Raw genomic sequence first — 14823 nt, forward strand, 5'->3', positions numbered from 1 at the left:
ACCCATAAGGTTCGCCATGATGGATTTTCCACCAGTTAGAAATGAGTTAAAAACACTTAAATCTCCTCTGGAACCACTGGATTGATCTGGATGAACCTTAACATACGGCATCTATGGACCAAGGTCAAACAACATGACTACTACTAACCAATAGACATGAAAGTGGGTGTGGTCTGGCACATTAATGCATCTTTATCAGACACAGATATTTGTATTGTAACCAAACTTAGTACACATGTTCCAAACACTGTCAAGACTCAACATATGCAAGCACATTCAGATCGATCACACGGTGAGGCTGAAACAGGCACATATTTATATATCTTTAACTGTTTGACTCAAATCTGTCACACATGCTCAGGGATATGAGTCTAGCTAACCTGTATAGTATGGTTGCATGGTGGCACTGTTGGACAGGAAAAAACATTAATGCAAGCTCATTGGCTCATAGAGGCCATATTGTTTGAGCCAGAAATATGGATACATGTACCAAATTTGGTGCAGATCGGTCCAGTGGTTCTGGAGAAGAAGACATTTAAAGTAGTCAACATCATTACAATTGGTCCAAAATACATCAAAGACATATTGCATGATCTGTTTGATGTTTTAGTTCTGATATTTGGCAAGCATGGTATGGATTACAGAAGTAGCTCATCCTAGGGCAATGTGTCGAGTTTGTCCTGATGGTAGCACAGTGGGCCCACAGCTTGAACCCTGGCATTTCTGCTTGCAGTTTTAATGATTTATTTTTCTTCTTATTATTATTATTAAACTAAACTTCATGCCTGGCAGCTCCACCATGCTGCCGACTCACTATGTTGACACTTTACTGGGAGTTGTAACCCAGGCTGTGCTACATAATTTAAACTAATTGGATGTAGAGTTACTGTGAACTGTCAAGGGAATTAGTGCACGTTATCAAAGACAAGACACTTAGTCTTTGCCACAAAAATTAAAACAACGTGTATAGTTTCAATTATACGTTATTTTGCAATGTAACTTGCCTTCATTCACCATAACATGAGCATAGGTATAAAACAGTTCTTATAGACAATATTAAGTACAATATGCATTGAAAGTACCCAGTTTACAGCAGGAACAAATAATTTTTCTGAACATAAAATGACACAAAAGAGAACACAAAACAATTTGACTTCATTAATAGATGTATGCCTTTTCATATGGGTGGTAACAGGGGGAATATAAACCACGACCATGACGTTGCTGGCACCATGCTCATACTAACTGAGACAACTGTAGTATGAAAGTATAGAGAGCATCCAGGTCAACATCAAAGGGAGCCAGGATTTCATGTGTCAGTTACCCTGGTACTGGAATGAAGCCGTGCTTAATGCAAATCGATAATTGATTTGTTCTTGTTCTAAAGCCCAATGTGATTATGAAACATTTATGAAAGAAATCTATGCGTTGATTAGCGCCAGTGCGCACTGTGGGTGGCAAAGTGCTCAACAGTATCATCTAAAAGTGTGTTACAAAACTGCCATGACCACGCACTGAATCACAGTTATGAAGATACCATACAGCAAGCAGGAGCTGCACTTAAAAGAATATCATTGTGTGTGTCCCAAATGTCACTCTATCCCCTATAATGCACTACTTTTGACCAGAGCCCTGTGCATTATAAGGGAATAGGGTGCCAATTTGAGACGCAGGAGGACACACATTATACCACTCATGTGGGTCACATCATGAATATGTATTTTTTTTTGTCTGGGTTTCACAATTTTGTTTTCATTTAATTATTTTTTTATCTGATGTTAGTTAAAAGGTTTCTTTTGATAGAGCTAGCCACGTTGTTTACTGGTGTATTCTCTCTGCTAGCTACGTTTTACTGAGCTTAAGCGCTCCATTTGGTCCACTAAGTGGCTTAAAAGGGTTTGACTGTTAAGTCTGCCCTTGGGACTTTCACACCCTTTTGTTTCATAACAAGCCATTTCAGGAATCAAGTTTCAGCGAAAGGCTTTCTCAACCGTGGTCCTCCTCCTCCTGACATTGGTGAAGCAAATAGAGTCACACATTTAGCCACTTTCACTCCCACACAGAGAGTCTATCATATTGTTCCAAACACCAGCAGCCTAATGGACTACCTTTCATTCTGAAAGACCCTGCTGTATTGTGTAGTGTATATTGTATATTGTGTCTACACTACAGTACGTGAGGCATTGATCATGTTCAATAATTCTATGATGTTATCCCTCGGAAAGTTTTCAGAACCCTTGCCTTTTTCCACATTTCGTTACAGTCTTTTCCTAAAATGGATTTAAATAGTTTTTCTCCTCATCAAGCTACACACAAAACCCCATAATGACAAAGCAAAAACAGTTTTTTAGAATTTTTTGCTATTTGCTAATTTATAAAACATTTCAAACTGAAATACTACATTTACATAAGTATTTAGACCTTTTAATCAATACTTTGTTGCAGCACCTTTGGCAGCGATTACAGCCTCAAGTCTTCTTGGGTATGACACTACAAGCTTGGCACAGCTGTATTTGGGGAGTTTCTCCTATTCCTCTCTGCAGATCCTCTCAAGCACTGTTAGGTCGGATGGGAAGCGTTCCTGCAAAGCTATTTTCAGGTTTCTCCAGAGATGTTCAATCTGGTTCAAGTCCGGGCTCTGGCTGGGCCATTCAGAGACTTGTCCTGAAGCCACTCCTGCGTTGTCTTGGCTGTGTGCTTAGGGTCATTGTCCTGTTGGAAGGTGAACCTTCCCCCCCAGTCCTGAGTGCTTTGGAGCAGGTTTTCATCAAGGATCTCTCTGTACTTTGTTTTCCGTTCATCTTTGCCTCGATCCTGACTAGTCTCCCAGTCCCTGCCGCTGATCCTGTCTCGACCTCATGGCTTGGTTTTTGCTCTGACATGCACTGTCAACTGTGGGACCTTATATACAGTAGACAGGTGTGTGCCTTTCCAAATCATGTCCAATCAATTGAATTTACCACAGGTGGACTCCAATCAAGTTGGAGAAACATCTCAAGGATGATAAATGGAAACAGGATGGACCTGAGCTCAATTTGAGTCTCATATCAAAGGCTCTGAATACTTAAGTAAATAAGGTTTTCTAAAAACCTGTTTTCGCGTTGTCATTAGTGGGGTTATGTGTGTAGATCGCTGAGTATTTTTTTATTCACTTAATCAATTTGAGAATAAGGCTGTAGCGTAACAAAATGTGGAAAAAGTCAAGGGGTCTGAATACTTTCCGAAGGCACTGTAGCATGGCTCTCCAACCCTGTAGCATGGCTCTCCAACCCTGTAGCATGGCTCTCCAACCCTGTAGCATGGCTCTCCAGCTACCGTCCTGTAAATTTTCTCTCCAACCCTAATCGAACACACCTGATTCTAATAATTAGCTGGTTGATGAGCTGAATCAGGTTAGTTACAACTTGGGTTTGGAAAACCTACAGGAGGGTAGCTCTTCAAGAACAGGGTTAGAGAGCCCTACTGTAGAAGGGTATGGTCTTGTATCACAATTTCAACAGTGGCAGAAGGCAGAGTTTAGATAAACATGTTTTATTTACTTAAATTGTTGTGTTTTTCTAAGACGCTGCTGTCTGATCTCTTGACAGGAGTGGGATGCAAAGCGATCTGGGATAACATCGCATGTTGGGACCGTGCAGAGGTTGGAGAGACTGTCACTAGAGAGTGCCCCAGAGTGCTCAAGATGTTTTTTGGCAGAAATGGTAAAGTATTGTATTTTTTCATTTTGATATCAATGGCAAAGTAACATTTCCAGAGTGTTCTGCTCTCAAACCCAGGCCCAGATGAAAGGGTAGTTTGAGATATTCCTCAAGCAATGTTCTGATGTGGTCTGTGATATCTAAAGTTACACTACAATGTTATGTACGTTTTCTTTCGGGTTAAAGCTCACGCTATGTTCGGGCTTTGGAGTCACACCAAACCCATGTTTCTCATTTCACAGAATTACTGAGGTGTATAGACCAGTGTAATGTAGATGTTCTACCTTTTGGAGTGCATTGAAAGGCAGGGACAAAAATGGCCCCCAAGTCTGTATCGTTCTTTTTTATATAGTGTGGCACTGAATCATGGTGAATTGTACCAAGCAAGGTTCAGAGAATATGTTCTGCACTGCATGGACTAGAGGCAAAATGAATCACGTCTGCTCACTCCACAATCTCCAATGGCCCGTGTGGAAGACTAGGATGCTGTGGAGCTCTCCTCCTTCCCATCAGTCTGGATGAATCTGCACGGACACTTCATTCATTATAAACTAATTACCCAGACAAAGAGGATGATAAATTATGGATTATCAAATCAAATCAAATCAAATTTTATTTGTCACATACACATGGTTAGCAGATGTTAATGCGAGTGTAGCGAAATGCTTGTGCTTCTAGTTCCGACAGTGCAGTAATAACCAGGAAGTAATCTAACTAACAATTCCTAAACTACTGTCTTATACACAGTGTAAGGGGATAAAGAATATGTACATAAGGATATATGAATGAGTGATGGTACAGAACGGCATAGGCAAGATGCAGTAGATGGTATCGAGTACAGTATATACATATGAGATGAGTATGTAGACAAAGTAAACAAAGTGGCATAGTTAAAGTGGCTAGTGATACATGTATTACATAAGGATGCAGTCGATGATATAGAGTACAGTATATACGTATGCATATGAGATGAATAATGTAGGGTAAGTAACATTATATAAGGTAGCATTGTTTAAAGTGGCTAGTGATATATTTACATCATTCCCATCAATTCCCATTATTAAAGTGGCTGGAGTTGAGTCAGTGTCAGTGTGTTGGCAGCGGCCACTCAATGTTAGTGGTGGCTGTTTAACAATCTGATGGCCTTATGATAGAAGCTGTTTTTCAGTCTCTAGGTCCCAGCTTTGATGCACCTGTATTGACCTCGCCTTCTGGATGATAGAGGGGTGAACAGGCAGTGGCTCGGGTGGTTGATGTCCTTGATGATCTTTATGGCCTTCCTGTAACATCGGGTGGTTTAGGTGTCCTGGAGGGCAGGTAGTTTGCCCCCGGTGATGCGTTGTGCAGACCTCACTACCCACTGGAGAGCCTTACGGTTGTGGGCGGAGCAGTTGCCGTACCAGGCGGTGATACAGCCCGCCAGGATGTTCTAGATTGTGCATCTGTAGAAGTTTGTGAGTGCTTTTGGTGACAAGCCAAATTTCTTCAGCCTCCTGAGGTTGAAGAGGCGCTGCTGCGCCTTCTTCACGATGCTGTCTGTGTGAGTGGACCAATTCAGTTTGTCTGTGATGTGTATGCCGAGGAACTTAAAACTTGCTACCCTCTCCACTACTGTTCCATCAATGTGGATAGGTGGGTGTTCCCTCTGCTGTTTCCTGAAGTCCACAATCATCTCCTTAGTTTTGTTGACGTTGAGTGTGAGGTTATTTTCCTGACACCACACTCCGAGGGCCCTCACCTCCTCCCTGTAGGCCGTCTCGTCGTTGTTGGTAATCAAGCCTACCACTGTTGTGTCGTCCGCAAACTTGATGATTGAGTTGGAGGCGTGTGTGGCCACGCAGTTGTGGGTGAACAGGGAGTACAGGAGAGGGCTCAGAACGCACCCTTGTGGGGCCCCAGTGTTGAGGATCAGAGGGGAGGAGATGTTGTTACCTCCCCTCACCACCTGGGGGCGGCCCGTCAGGAAGTCCAGTACCCAGTTGCACAGGGCGGGGTCGAGACCCAGGGTCTCGAGCTTGATGACGAGCTTGGAGGGTACTATGGTGTTGAATGCCGAGCTGTAGTCGATGAACAGCATTCTCACATAGGTATTCCTCTTGTCCAGATGGGTTAGGGCAGTGTGTAGTGTGGTTGAGATTGCATCGTCTGTGGACCTATTTGGGCGGTAAGCAAATTGGAGTGGGTCTAGGGTGTCAGGTAGGGTGGAGGTGATATGGTCCTTGACTAGTCTCTCAAAGCACTTCATGATGACGGAAGTGAGTGCTACGGGGCGGTAGTCGTTTAGCTCAGTTACCTTAGCTTTCTTGGGAATAGGAACAATGGTGGCCCTCTTGAAGCATGTGGGAACAGCAGACTGGTATAGGGATTGATTGAATATGTCCGTAAACACACCGGCCAGCTGGTCTGCGCATGCTCTGAGGGCGCGGCTGGGGATGCCGTCTGGGCCTGCAGCCTTGCGAGGGTTAACACGTTTAAATGTCTTACTCACCTCGGCTGCAGTGAAGGAGAGACCACATGTTTTCCGTTGCAGGCCGTGTCAGTGGCACTGTATTGTCCTCAAAGCAGGCAAAAAAGTTATTTAGTCTGCCTGGGAACAAGACATCCTGGTCCGTGACTGGGCTGGATTTCTTCCTGTAGTCCGTGATTGACTGTAGACCCTGCCACATACCTCTTGTGTCTGAGCCGTTGAATTGAGATTCTACTTTGTCTCTGTACTGATGCTTAGCTTGTTTGATAGCCTTGCGGAGGGAATAGCTGCACTGTTTGTATTCGGTCATGTTACCAGACACCTTGCCCTGATTAAAAGCAGTGGTTCGCACTTTCAGTTTCACACGAATGCTGCCATCAATCCACGGTTTCTGGTTAGGGAATGTTTTAATCGTTGCTATGGGAACGACATCTTCAACGCACGTTCTAATGAACTCGCACACCGAATCAGCGTATTCGTCAATGTTGTTATCTGACGCAATACGAAACAAATCCCAGTCCACGTGATGGAAGCAGTCTTGGAGTGTGGAGTCAGCTTGGTCGGACCAGCGTTGGACAGACCTCAGCGTGGGAGCCTCTAGTTTTAGTTTCTGTCTGTAGGCCGGGATCAGCAAAATGGAGTCGTGGTCAGCTTTTCCGAAAGGGGGGTGGGGCAGGGCCTTATATGCGTCGCGGAAGTTAGAGTAACAATGATCCAAGGTTTTTCCACCCCTGGTTGCGCAATCGATATGCTGATAAAATTTAGGGAGTCTTGTTTTCAGATTATGCTGTTAGATTATCGTATTCTCTTGAAGACAGGTTCCAGTCCTATGATGAACTCCCCACATTCAAGATACTTTTGGCCATTTAGTGTATGTGGAAACCTACTCGTCGAACATCTCATTCCAAAATCATAAGCATTAATATGGAGTTGGTCCCCCTTTTGCTGCTATAACAGCCTTCACTCTTCTGGGAAGGCTTTCGACTAGATGTTGGAACATTGCTGCAGGGACTTGCTTCCATTCAGCCACAAGAGCATTAGTGAGGTCGAGCACTGATGTTGGGCGATTAGGCCTGGCTCGCAGTCGGCGTTCCAATTCATCCCAATGGTGTTCAATGGGGTTGAGGTCAGGGCTCTGTGCAGGCCAGTCAAGTTCTTCCACACCGATCTCGACAAACCATTTCTGTATGGACCTTGCTTTGTGCAAGGGGGCATTATCGTGCTTAAACAGGAAAGAGCCTTCCCCAAACTGTTGCCACAAAGTTGGAATGACAGAATCGTCTGGAATGTCGTTGTATGCTGTAGCATTAAGATGTCCCTTCACTGGAACCAAGGAGCCTAGCCAGAACCATGAAAGACGGCACGAGACCATTATTCCTCCTCCACCAAACTTTACAGTTGGCACTATGCATTGGGGCAGGTAGTGTTCTCCTGGCATCCGCCAAACCCAGATTCACTAATCGGACTGCCAAATGTTGCGTTTCCACTGCTCCAGAGTCTAATGGCGGCAAGCTTTACACCACTCCAGCCGATGCTTGGCATTGAGCATGGTGATCTTAGGCTTGTGTATGGCTGCTCGGCCATGGAAACCCATTTAATGAAGCTCCCGACGAACAGTTCTTGTGCCGATGTTGCTTCAAGAGGCAGTTTGGAACTCAGTAGTAAGTGTTACATCCAAGGATCGACACATTTTTTTGCCGTATGCGTTTCAGCAACTGACGTTCCCTTTCTGTGAGCTACCACTTCACGGCTGAGTCGGCAGCTATAGCAGGGCAGAAATTTGACGAACGGACTTGTTGGAAAGGTGGTATGACTTATTGGAAAGGTGGTATCCTATGACTGTGCCACTTTGAAAGTCACTGTGCTCTTCAGTACAGGCCATTCTACTGACAATGTTTGTCTATGGACATTGCATGGCTTTGTGCTCGACTTCATACACCTGTCATCAACCAATGTGGCTGAATCCACTCATTTGAAGGAGTGTCCACATACTTCTGTCTGTATAGTGTACCTCTGGGTTAAAACTAGCTGTGTGAAATTGATTTGGAAAGGACGAGTTGGGCATGTAAATTGGCTTGGAAGACTTCTTTGTAACAGAAACCTCTGGGAAACCCTATAGCACTCGTCAAACCTACGGCTAGGCAGGCTGCTGTGGCAGGGTCTGTGTAGAGTAGACTAATGGAGTGAGACATGCTCATTCCGATCACAGAAGTGGAGAAAGAAAGAAAGAGGCCTGTGGTTATACATAGTATGTGGCAAAGTACATTACAGGACGTTGCACACTGGGTTCAGGCACTGCCATCGGCTGTGTTCCAAATGGCACCATATTCTCTATAGAGTGCACTACTTTTGACCAGGGCCGATAAGACTCTGTAGTAGTGCACCGTGAGGAATAGGGTGCCATTTGGGACCGTCATCATTGTCTCCTCGAGAATAACACAGAGAGAATAAACACAGGCTCTCACATCCTCTGTTCCGCTTACATTCTCCCCCTGCCCCTGTCTGTCCCTGCCACAGAGCAGAGCACACTCCAGACGTTTATATCTCCAGACACATTCTCTCATCTCGACCTCTGTGGAATGCCAAACCCAAGAGAAGAAACACATTCAATATTCAACCGACTAAGTTGAAGGCTCCTTTGAATCAATCATTGAACAATTGATCGTTCTTCCCAGAGTGAGTGGTATTTGACAAAAAACTCCCTCAAAATTACATCTATTTGCCCTTGAAAAGTCTGTATGAATATATTTTAAAGGCCCAGTACAGTAAAAATTAAGTTTTTCTGTTTTTTTAAAAATCACATTGTACAACAGCTGATGAAACTAACAGTAACAGTGTGAAAAAATTGGATCAGTGTTATTTCCTGGTTGAAAATACAATCTACACAGGACTTTCTAATCAGCAGTTTTGCATAGATGGGAGTTTTGGCTTGCCGGGTGACCATTACAGGTGGTAAACTGGTTAATAGACCAATAACAAAGAAGTTTCCAAAGAGTTCTCTGACAATAAGGCTAGTTTTCAGTTTTCCCCTACACACTCCCAGACAGTCCTAGCTAAATTCTTGCTTGAGAAATAGTTTTTTGATCAAAAGCTATTTTTGTCAATTTGAATGGAAAACTATTACAGTAAGGTACTTCCTTGTTACCCAGAAATGATTTTGATATATTAATTTGATATTGATATACAAACAGCCTTTAAAGTATATGAGAACACTGTAAACAAGATGAATGAAACTTGAATGGAAGCCATCATCTGTCATGCTCAAAATGGGATCACAGCCTTTCACTTTGGGGTTGTGTGTGAAGCCAATATTTCAGTCAGCTTGATTGGGCTTACTATCTGTGACAACAATAGAGGATAGTCTTGGCTGAAGAGAAATCTTTCATCAAACTCACCAGAGAAATCAAACCCCTGCATCTCCAAACAAATAAACACGCTGCATGGTTCTTGGACTATGATTTATGAAAGGAATATTGGGTCTGGATAAGCATTTCTAAAGGTTTTAGAGAAGAGGCAATAGAAACATTTAGCTGGCTAAAACAATGTTTTTCTCCTATCCACAGGAAACATAAACAAGAACTGTACAGCGGACGGATGGTCTGATGTTTTCCCCAACATCAGCAGTGTGTGTGGGGCAGAAGAAAAGCATGAGAAGGTAAGCAGGGTGATGATCTTTAAGTTCTAGATCTCTACCTCTATTGTCTCTCTGGTGTTGTATCATTGTTCTTAGTTTGACCAAGAAATGACACGATGTGACTTGAAAGTAGCTTTTTTTTGGACATACAATACAGTACTCTATCATATATTAGATATTGCAATGAAGGCGTTGATACGTTGGACCTCAGAGAGAGAGAGAAACAAGGCAATGTTCTTGTGTGAGATTTTTCCATGGTTTTATATTATATAAAATTAGATTTAGTTTGGTCTGATTTCTGAGTGTCAAGGCCCTCGTGCTGATAATGGAAATTAGCAGTAGAGCCCTTTGCTAAGAACCCTTTGCTAAATGCATTGAAATTCTGTCCTGGGTCTGTTTTGATAGGGAAGGTGTACTGCAGTGTGTGTTTTGTGTGCTCACTTCCACCTGATGACTTGAAATACAGATGAAACACAGGCGCCTTAAAAGCTAAATAAAACATCCTGTTCACTGTGGCACCCAGCTGTCTCCTCAATCTAAACATTGTACCAGGCTGTGTCCCAAATGGCACCCTATTCCCTATAGTGCACTGCTTTTGACCAGAGCCTGAGGTAGAACAGGGTTGGGGAGTAACTGTGAATAAAAGTAATCAGTTACATGTAATCTGATTACACAACTGTAACTGTATTCCGTAACGTTACCAGCAAAAATATTGTATTTAAAAAAAATTCAAAACACCTTTCTGTTTTCTCAGTGACGTTCAATTCAGCATTGCAAAAATGTGCACGTTTAAGTTTGTTCCACCTGAAGGAGTCTGACCACAAGTCAGAGACCACTATGATGACACACAAAATGTGTTTGATGGATCCTTTTGGTCTTCTTCTGATGCCTCTTAAGGGGAAAGTAATTCAGAAGTAACTGAATGTAATCTGTTTACATTACTGAGTTTGGATAATTCAAAAGTTATGTTACTGATTACAATTTTGGACAGGTAACCTACCAAACCCTGGTGGTGAATTGGGTGACATTTTGGATGCAGACTCCGAGTTACTGTCCTCCTGGTTGGCCCACTACAGCAGATGTTAGTAAGAAGCCAAGCAAGTAGCAACAATGTACTAGGAGAAGAACATGAAGAAGACTGATTCATAAAGCTATTCCACTGCCCAGCATTTGATCAGAGATGAGACCTGAAAAAGGAAAATCAAATTGAGATAATTAAAATAATACTCCCAACCAGGGTTGGGTAGGTTACTTTGTAAATGTAAATGTAAATGCAGTTGCTAGTTATGTGTCAAAATTGTAATCAGTAACCTAATCTGATTTACTTCTGGATTACTTTCCCCTTAAGAGGCATCAGAAGAAGACCAAAAGGATCCATCAAACACATTTTGTGTGTCATCATAGTGGTCTCTGACTTGTGGTCAGACTCCCTCAGGTGGAACAAACTTAAACTTGCACATTTTTGCAATGCTGAATTGAATGTCATTGAGAAAACAGGAAGGTGTCGTAATGTACACTGCTCAAAAAAATTAAGGGAACACTTAAACAACACACTGTAACTCCAAGTCAGTCACACTTCTGTAAAATCAAACTGTCCACTTAGGAAGCAACACTGATTGACAATCAATTTCACATGCTGTTGTGCAAATGGAATAGACAATAGCTCAGGTAGTGCAGCTCATCCAGGATGGCACATCAATGCGAGCTGTGGCAAGAAGGTTTGCTGTGTCTGTCAGCGTAATGTCCAGAGCATGGAGGCACTACCAGGATACAGGCCAGTACATCAGGAGACGTGGAGGAGGCCGTAGGAGGGCAACAACCCAGCAGCAGGACCGCTACCTCCGCCTTTGTGCAAGGAGGAGAAGGAGGATGACTGCCAGAGCCCTGCAAAATGACCTCCAGCAGGCCACAAATGTGCATGTGTCTGCTCAAACAGTCAGAAACAGACTCCATGAGGGTGGTATGAGGGCCCGACGTCCACAGGTGGGGGTTGTGCTTACAGCCCAACACCGTGCAGGACGTTTGGCATTTGCCAGAGAACACCAAGATTGGCAAATTCGCCACTGGCACCCTGTGCTCTTCACAGATGAAAGCAGGTTCACACCGAGCACATGTGACAGACGTGACAGTCTGGAGACACATGGAGAATGTTCTGCTGCCTGCAACATCCTCCAGCATTACCGGTTTGGCGGTGGGTCAGTCATGGCGGTGGGTCATGTGGGGTGGCATTTGTTTGGGGGGCCGCACATCCCTCCATGTGCTCGTTAGGTACCGAGATGAGATCCTCAGACCCTCTGTGAGACCATATGCTGGTGCGGTTGGCCCTGAGTTCCTCCTAATGCAAGACAATGCTAGACCTCATGTGGCTGGAGTGTGTCAGCAGTTCCTGCAAGAGGAAGGCATTGGCCCGCCTGTTCCCCAGACCTGAATCCAATTGAGCACATCTGGGACATCATGTCTCGCTCCATTCACCACAGACTGTCCAAGAGTTGGCGGATGCTTTAGTCCAGGTCTGAGAGCAGATCCCTCAGGAAACCATCCGCCACCTCATCAGGAGCATGCCCAGGCATTGTAGGGAGGTCATACAGGCACGTGGAGGCCACACACACTACTGAGCCTCATTTTGACTTGTTTTAAGGACATTACATCAAAGTTGGATCAGCCTGTAGTGTGGTTTTCCACTTTAATTTTGAGTGTGACTCCAAATCCAGACCTCCATGGGTTGATACATTTGATTTCCATTGATAATTTTTGTGTGCTTTTCTTGTCAGCATATTCAACTATGTAAAGAAAAAAGTATTTAATAAGAATATTTCATTCATTCAGATCTAGGATGTGTTATTTTAGTGTTCCCTTTATTTTTTTGAGCAGTGTATTTTTTCGCAAACATCCTTTCTGTAATAAAAAAAAATCTAACAAATAATCCATTTTTCAAAAGTATCTGTAATCAGATTACTTGCAACCCTTCTCCCAACACCAGTAATTCACATTTGACATACTGACTGAAGTCAAATTGCTGTCAACGATTCCCTCCCATTCAGTTGTTTTATTCAGATTGGGGCATGAATCTCTCTTCTGTTGGAGGTTATCCATGATGCACCTCTGGTCTGGATCACACGGCCACCATTGGCACTGTGCTTATCTCCATCTGAAAAAAACTGCACTACTAAATGTACTGAAAGGTTTTCCTTTAGCTGTGTAGCCTTTCCACCGGTCCATCTGTGTTAAGGTCAGTCCAGTCTTTCGGAAAGGAAAGTTCATCTTCTCAGTATGAAGAGAATAGAACACGTTTCCTCTAACTTGTTTCACACCTGTAGTTAATACATTTTGGGCTGCAACTAGTAGTGAAGCAAGGAATTGTTGAAGGTGATTGAGGGGCAAGAAGTACCAAAACGATGCCCCCTGACATTACTAATATAGTGCAAGCTCTTTGGGATATAACCTCTTGCCTGAGTGCCAGTCTGTTTGTGTTTTCATGCCAACTCCTTGTCACTCATTGTTATGTTTGGCTTGACAATGACAACAATGGAGTTGGCAAGAGCACAGACAGATCTGGCGCCAGGCTATTTAACATCAACTTTGGGTGTATATAACCTTTTCTTCTAGTTGTATTTGAAGGTGAGTTATGATGTTCATTGATGTGTGATGTTCAAACCTAATGTAACCTTTAATATATATTACGTGTGATATCTCCGCGATAACACATTAATAGATTCATTGACATTCTTACTGAAGCAATTATGTAAGTGTGACCGTATATTAGGTTGTCTATCATTTAAAGTACATCAGTGGCATGCTGTGTGTCCTCTAAAGGCAATTTCCTAAGAACAACGTGACGCCCTGGAGAGCCAATTCAGTCCACGTGGCAGTCAGAAGTGGCAAAGGGGAAACATTTAGGACTCTCACTTGTTCCTCTCATACCTTAAAGCTATTTTAAATAACAATATTTGTAGGATCAAAGGCTATTTTTGGTGATACAGCTGAGCAGATTAGTGGGACAGATGTTGATTGCCCTATTGACATGATGATCCCTACCAATTATACAAAATTCATAACACAGTTTTGCCGTGGCTAATTATTTATTTGAGGCATCGTTATGTAGAATAAAATGGGTAGTTTGGATCCTGGATGCTTATTGGTTGATAGGTGTTAGGCATTTCCCATTGATAACTTTCAACACTTCCATCTGAATACGCTTGGAAAGTGTACTGAAGACACCTTGCAGTTTTGACACGCACTTCGTCGTGAAGGTGTATTTCATGTAATCAATTGGGGTGTTTTTATCAGCTGAATGTACGCAAAGTTTTCTTAATTCTTTTGGAGGAGATGCAGCATCAAAGCAAATGGACCTTTTCTTCAAATTGACTATCTGTCCTTTCACTGTTTACAACTGTCTACAGGGATACAGTCGTTCCGTAGGAAGTGTGTGCGTGCGTCCACGTTTTGTAGAACAATGAGCAATGGAAAGTGTGAAGTGCAGGTGGAGAAGAGATGTCACTGCTACAGGATAGGAGCTCACTCAATGCTTTTAGAAAGAGTGACTGTTTTACTAAGAGAATGTCAATTTGGCACTGCCTCAAAGGAATGACTGCGAGCATTGGTGCGTTGGTACGGTCCTTGTCTGACATTTTGTTTTAGAGGAAGTCTCTTTGTTTTTCACTCGGCTGTAGTAAAAGGAGGGGGGGGGGAATCAAACCATTGACTAATTTCCTGGGGAAACGAGATAAGAGGACAAATTTGAGCAGGTCATTTTATTGACAGATTTTAATCTCTTTGAATCTGTGAATCACTCTTTGAGTGGGTTGAATGATTGGCAGAAAACTACTTACAATACTTACAATGGCTCCTTTCAGGGGAAGGCTCTTTCTGACAGTAATGCTCGGTACATGTTTTTCTCCCCAATGTTTTTAAACACCGTCTCTGAAGTACACTTTTGTGACTCTGAAAATGATGTTTCTAAAGATCCTACAGTCTTTCAGTATCAACATGTTGTGATGTTGCTGATAATTATATGATTTTACATA

The 14823-nt window shown here is 43.0% G+C and overlaps 1 protein-coding gene across 5 annotated transcripts in view; it reads left to right on the forward strand.

The window, feature by feature from the left end:
• LOC124009981 (vasoactive intestinal polypeptide receptor 2-like) overlaps window positions 1-14823 on the forward strand; it is a 39929-nt gene that overhangs the window by 15053 nt on the left and 10053 nt on the right. For 4 of the 5 annotated variants that reach the window (XR_006834345.1, XM_046322256.1, XM_046322254.1 and 1 more), the window contains 2 exons: window positions 3588-3701; window positions 9729-9820. Coding sequence is in view for 4 of the 5 variants with exons in the window: in XM_046322256.1 (XP_046178212.1) it covers window positions 3588-3701; window positions 9729-9820 (206 nt within the window). In the remaining variant the exon portion in view is untranslated. Of the gene's footprint in view, window positions 1-3411; window positions 3473-3587; window positions 3702-9728; window positions 9821-14823 lie in introns of those variants that run through there. The other variant, XM_046322258.1, reaches the window with a different exon arrangement.

The sequence above is a fragment of the Oncorhynchus gorbuscha genome, linkage group LG22 (genome assembly GCF_021184085.1).
Source record: "Oncorhynchus gorbuscha isolate QuinsamMale2020 ecotype Even-year linkage group LG22, OgorEven_v1.0, whole genome shotgun sequence".
Taxonomy (NCBI): Eukaryota; Metazoa; Chordata; class Actinopteri; order Salmoniformes; family Salmonidae; genus Oncorhynchus; species Oncorhynchus gorbuscha.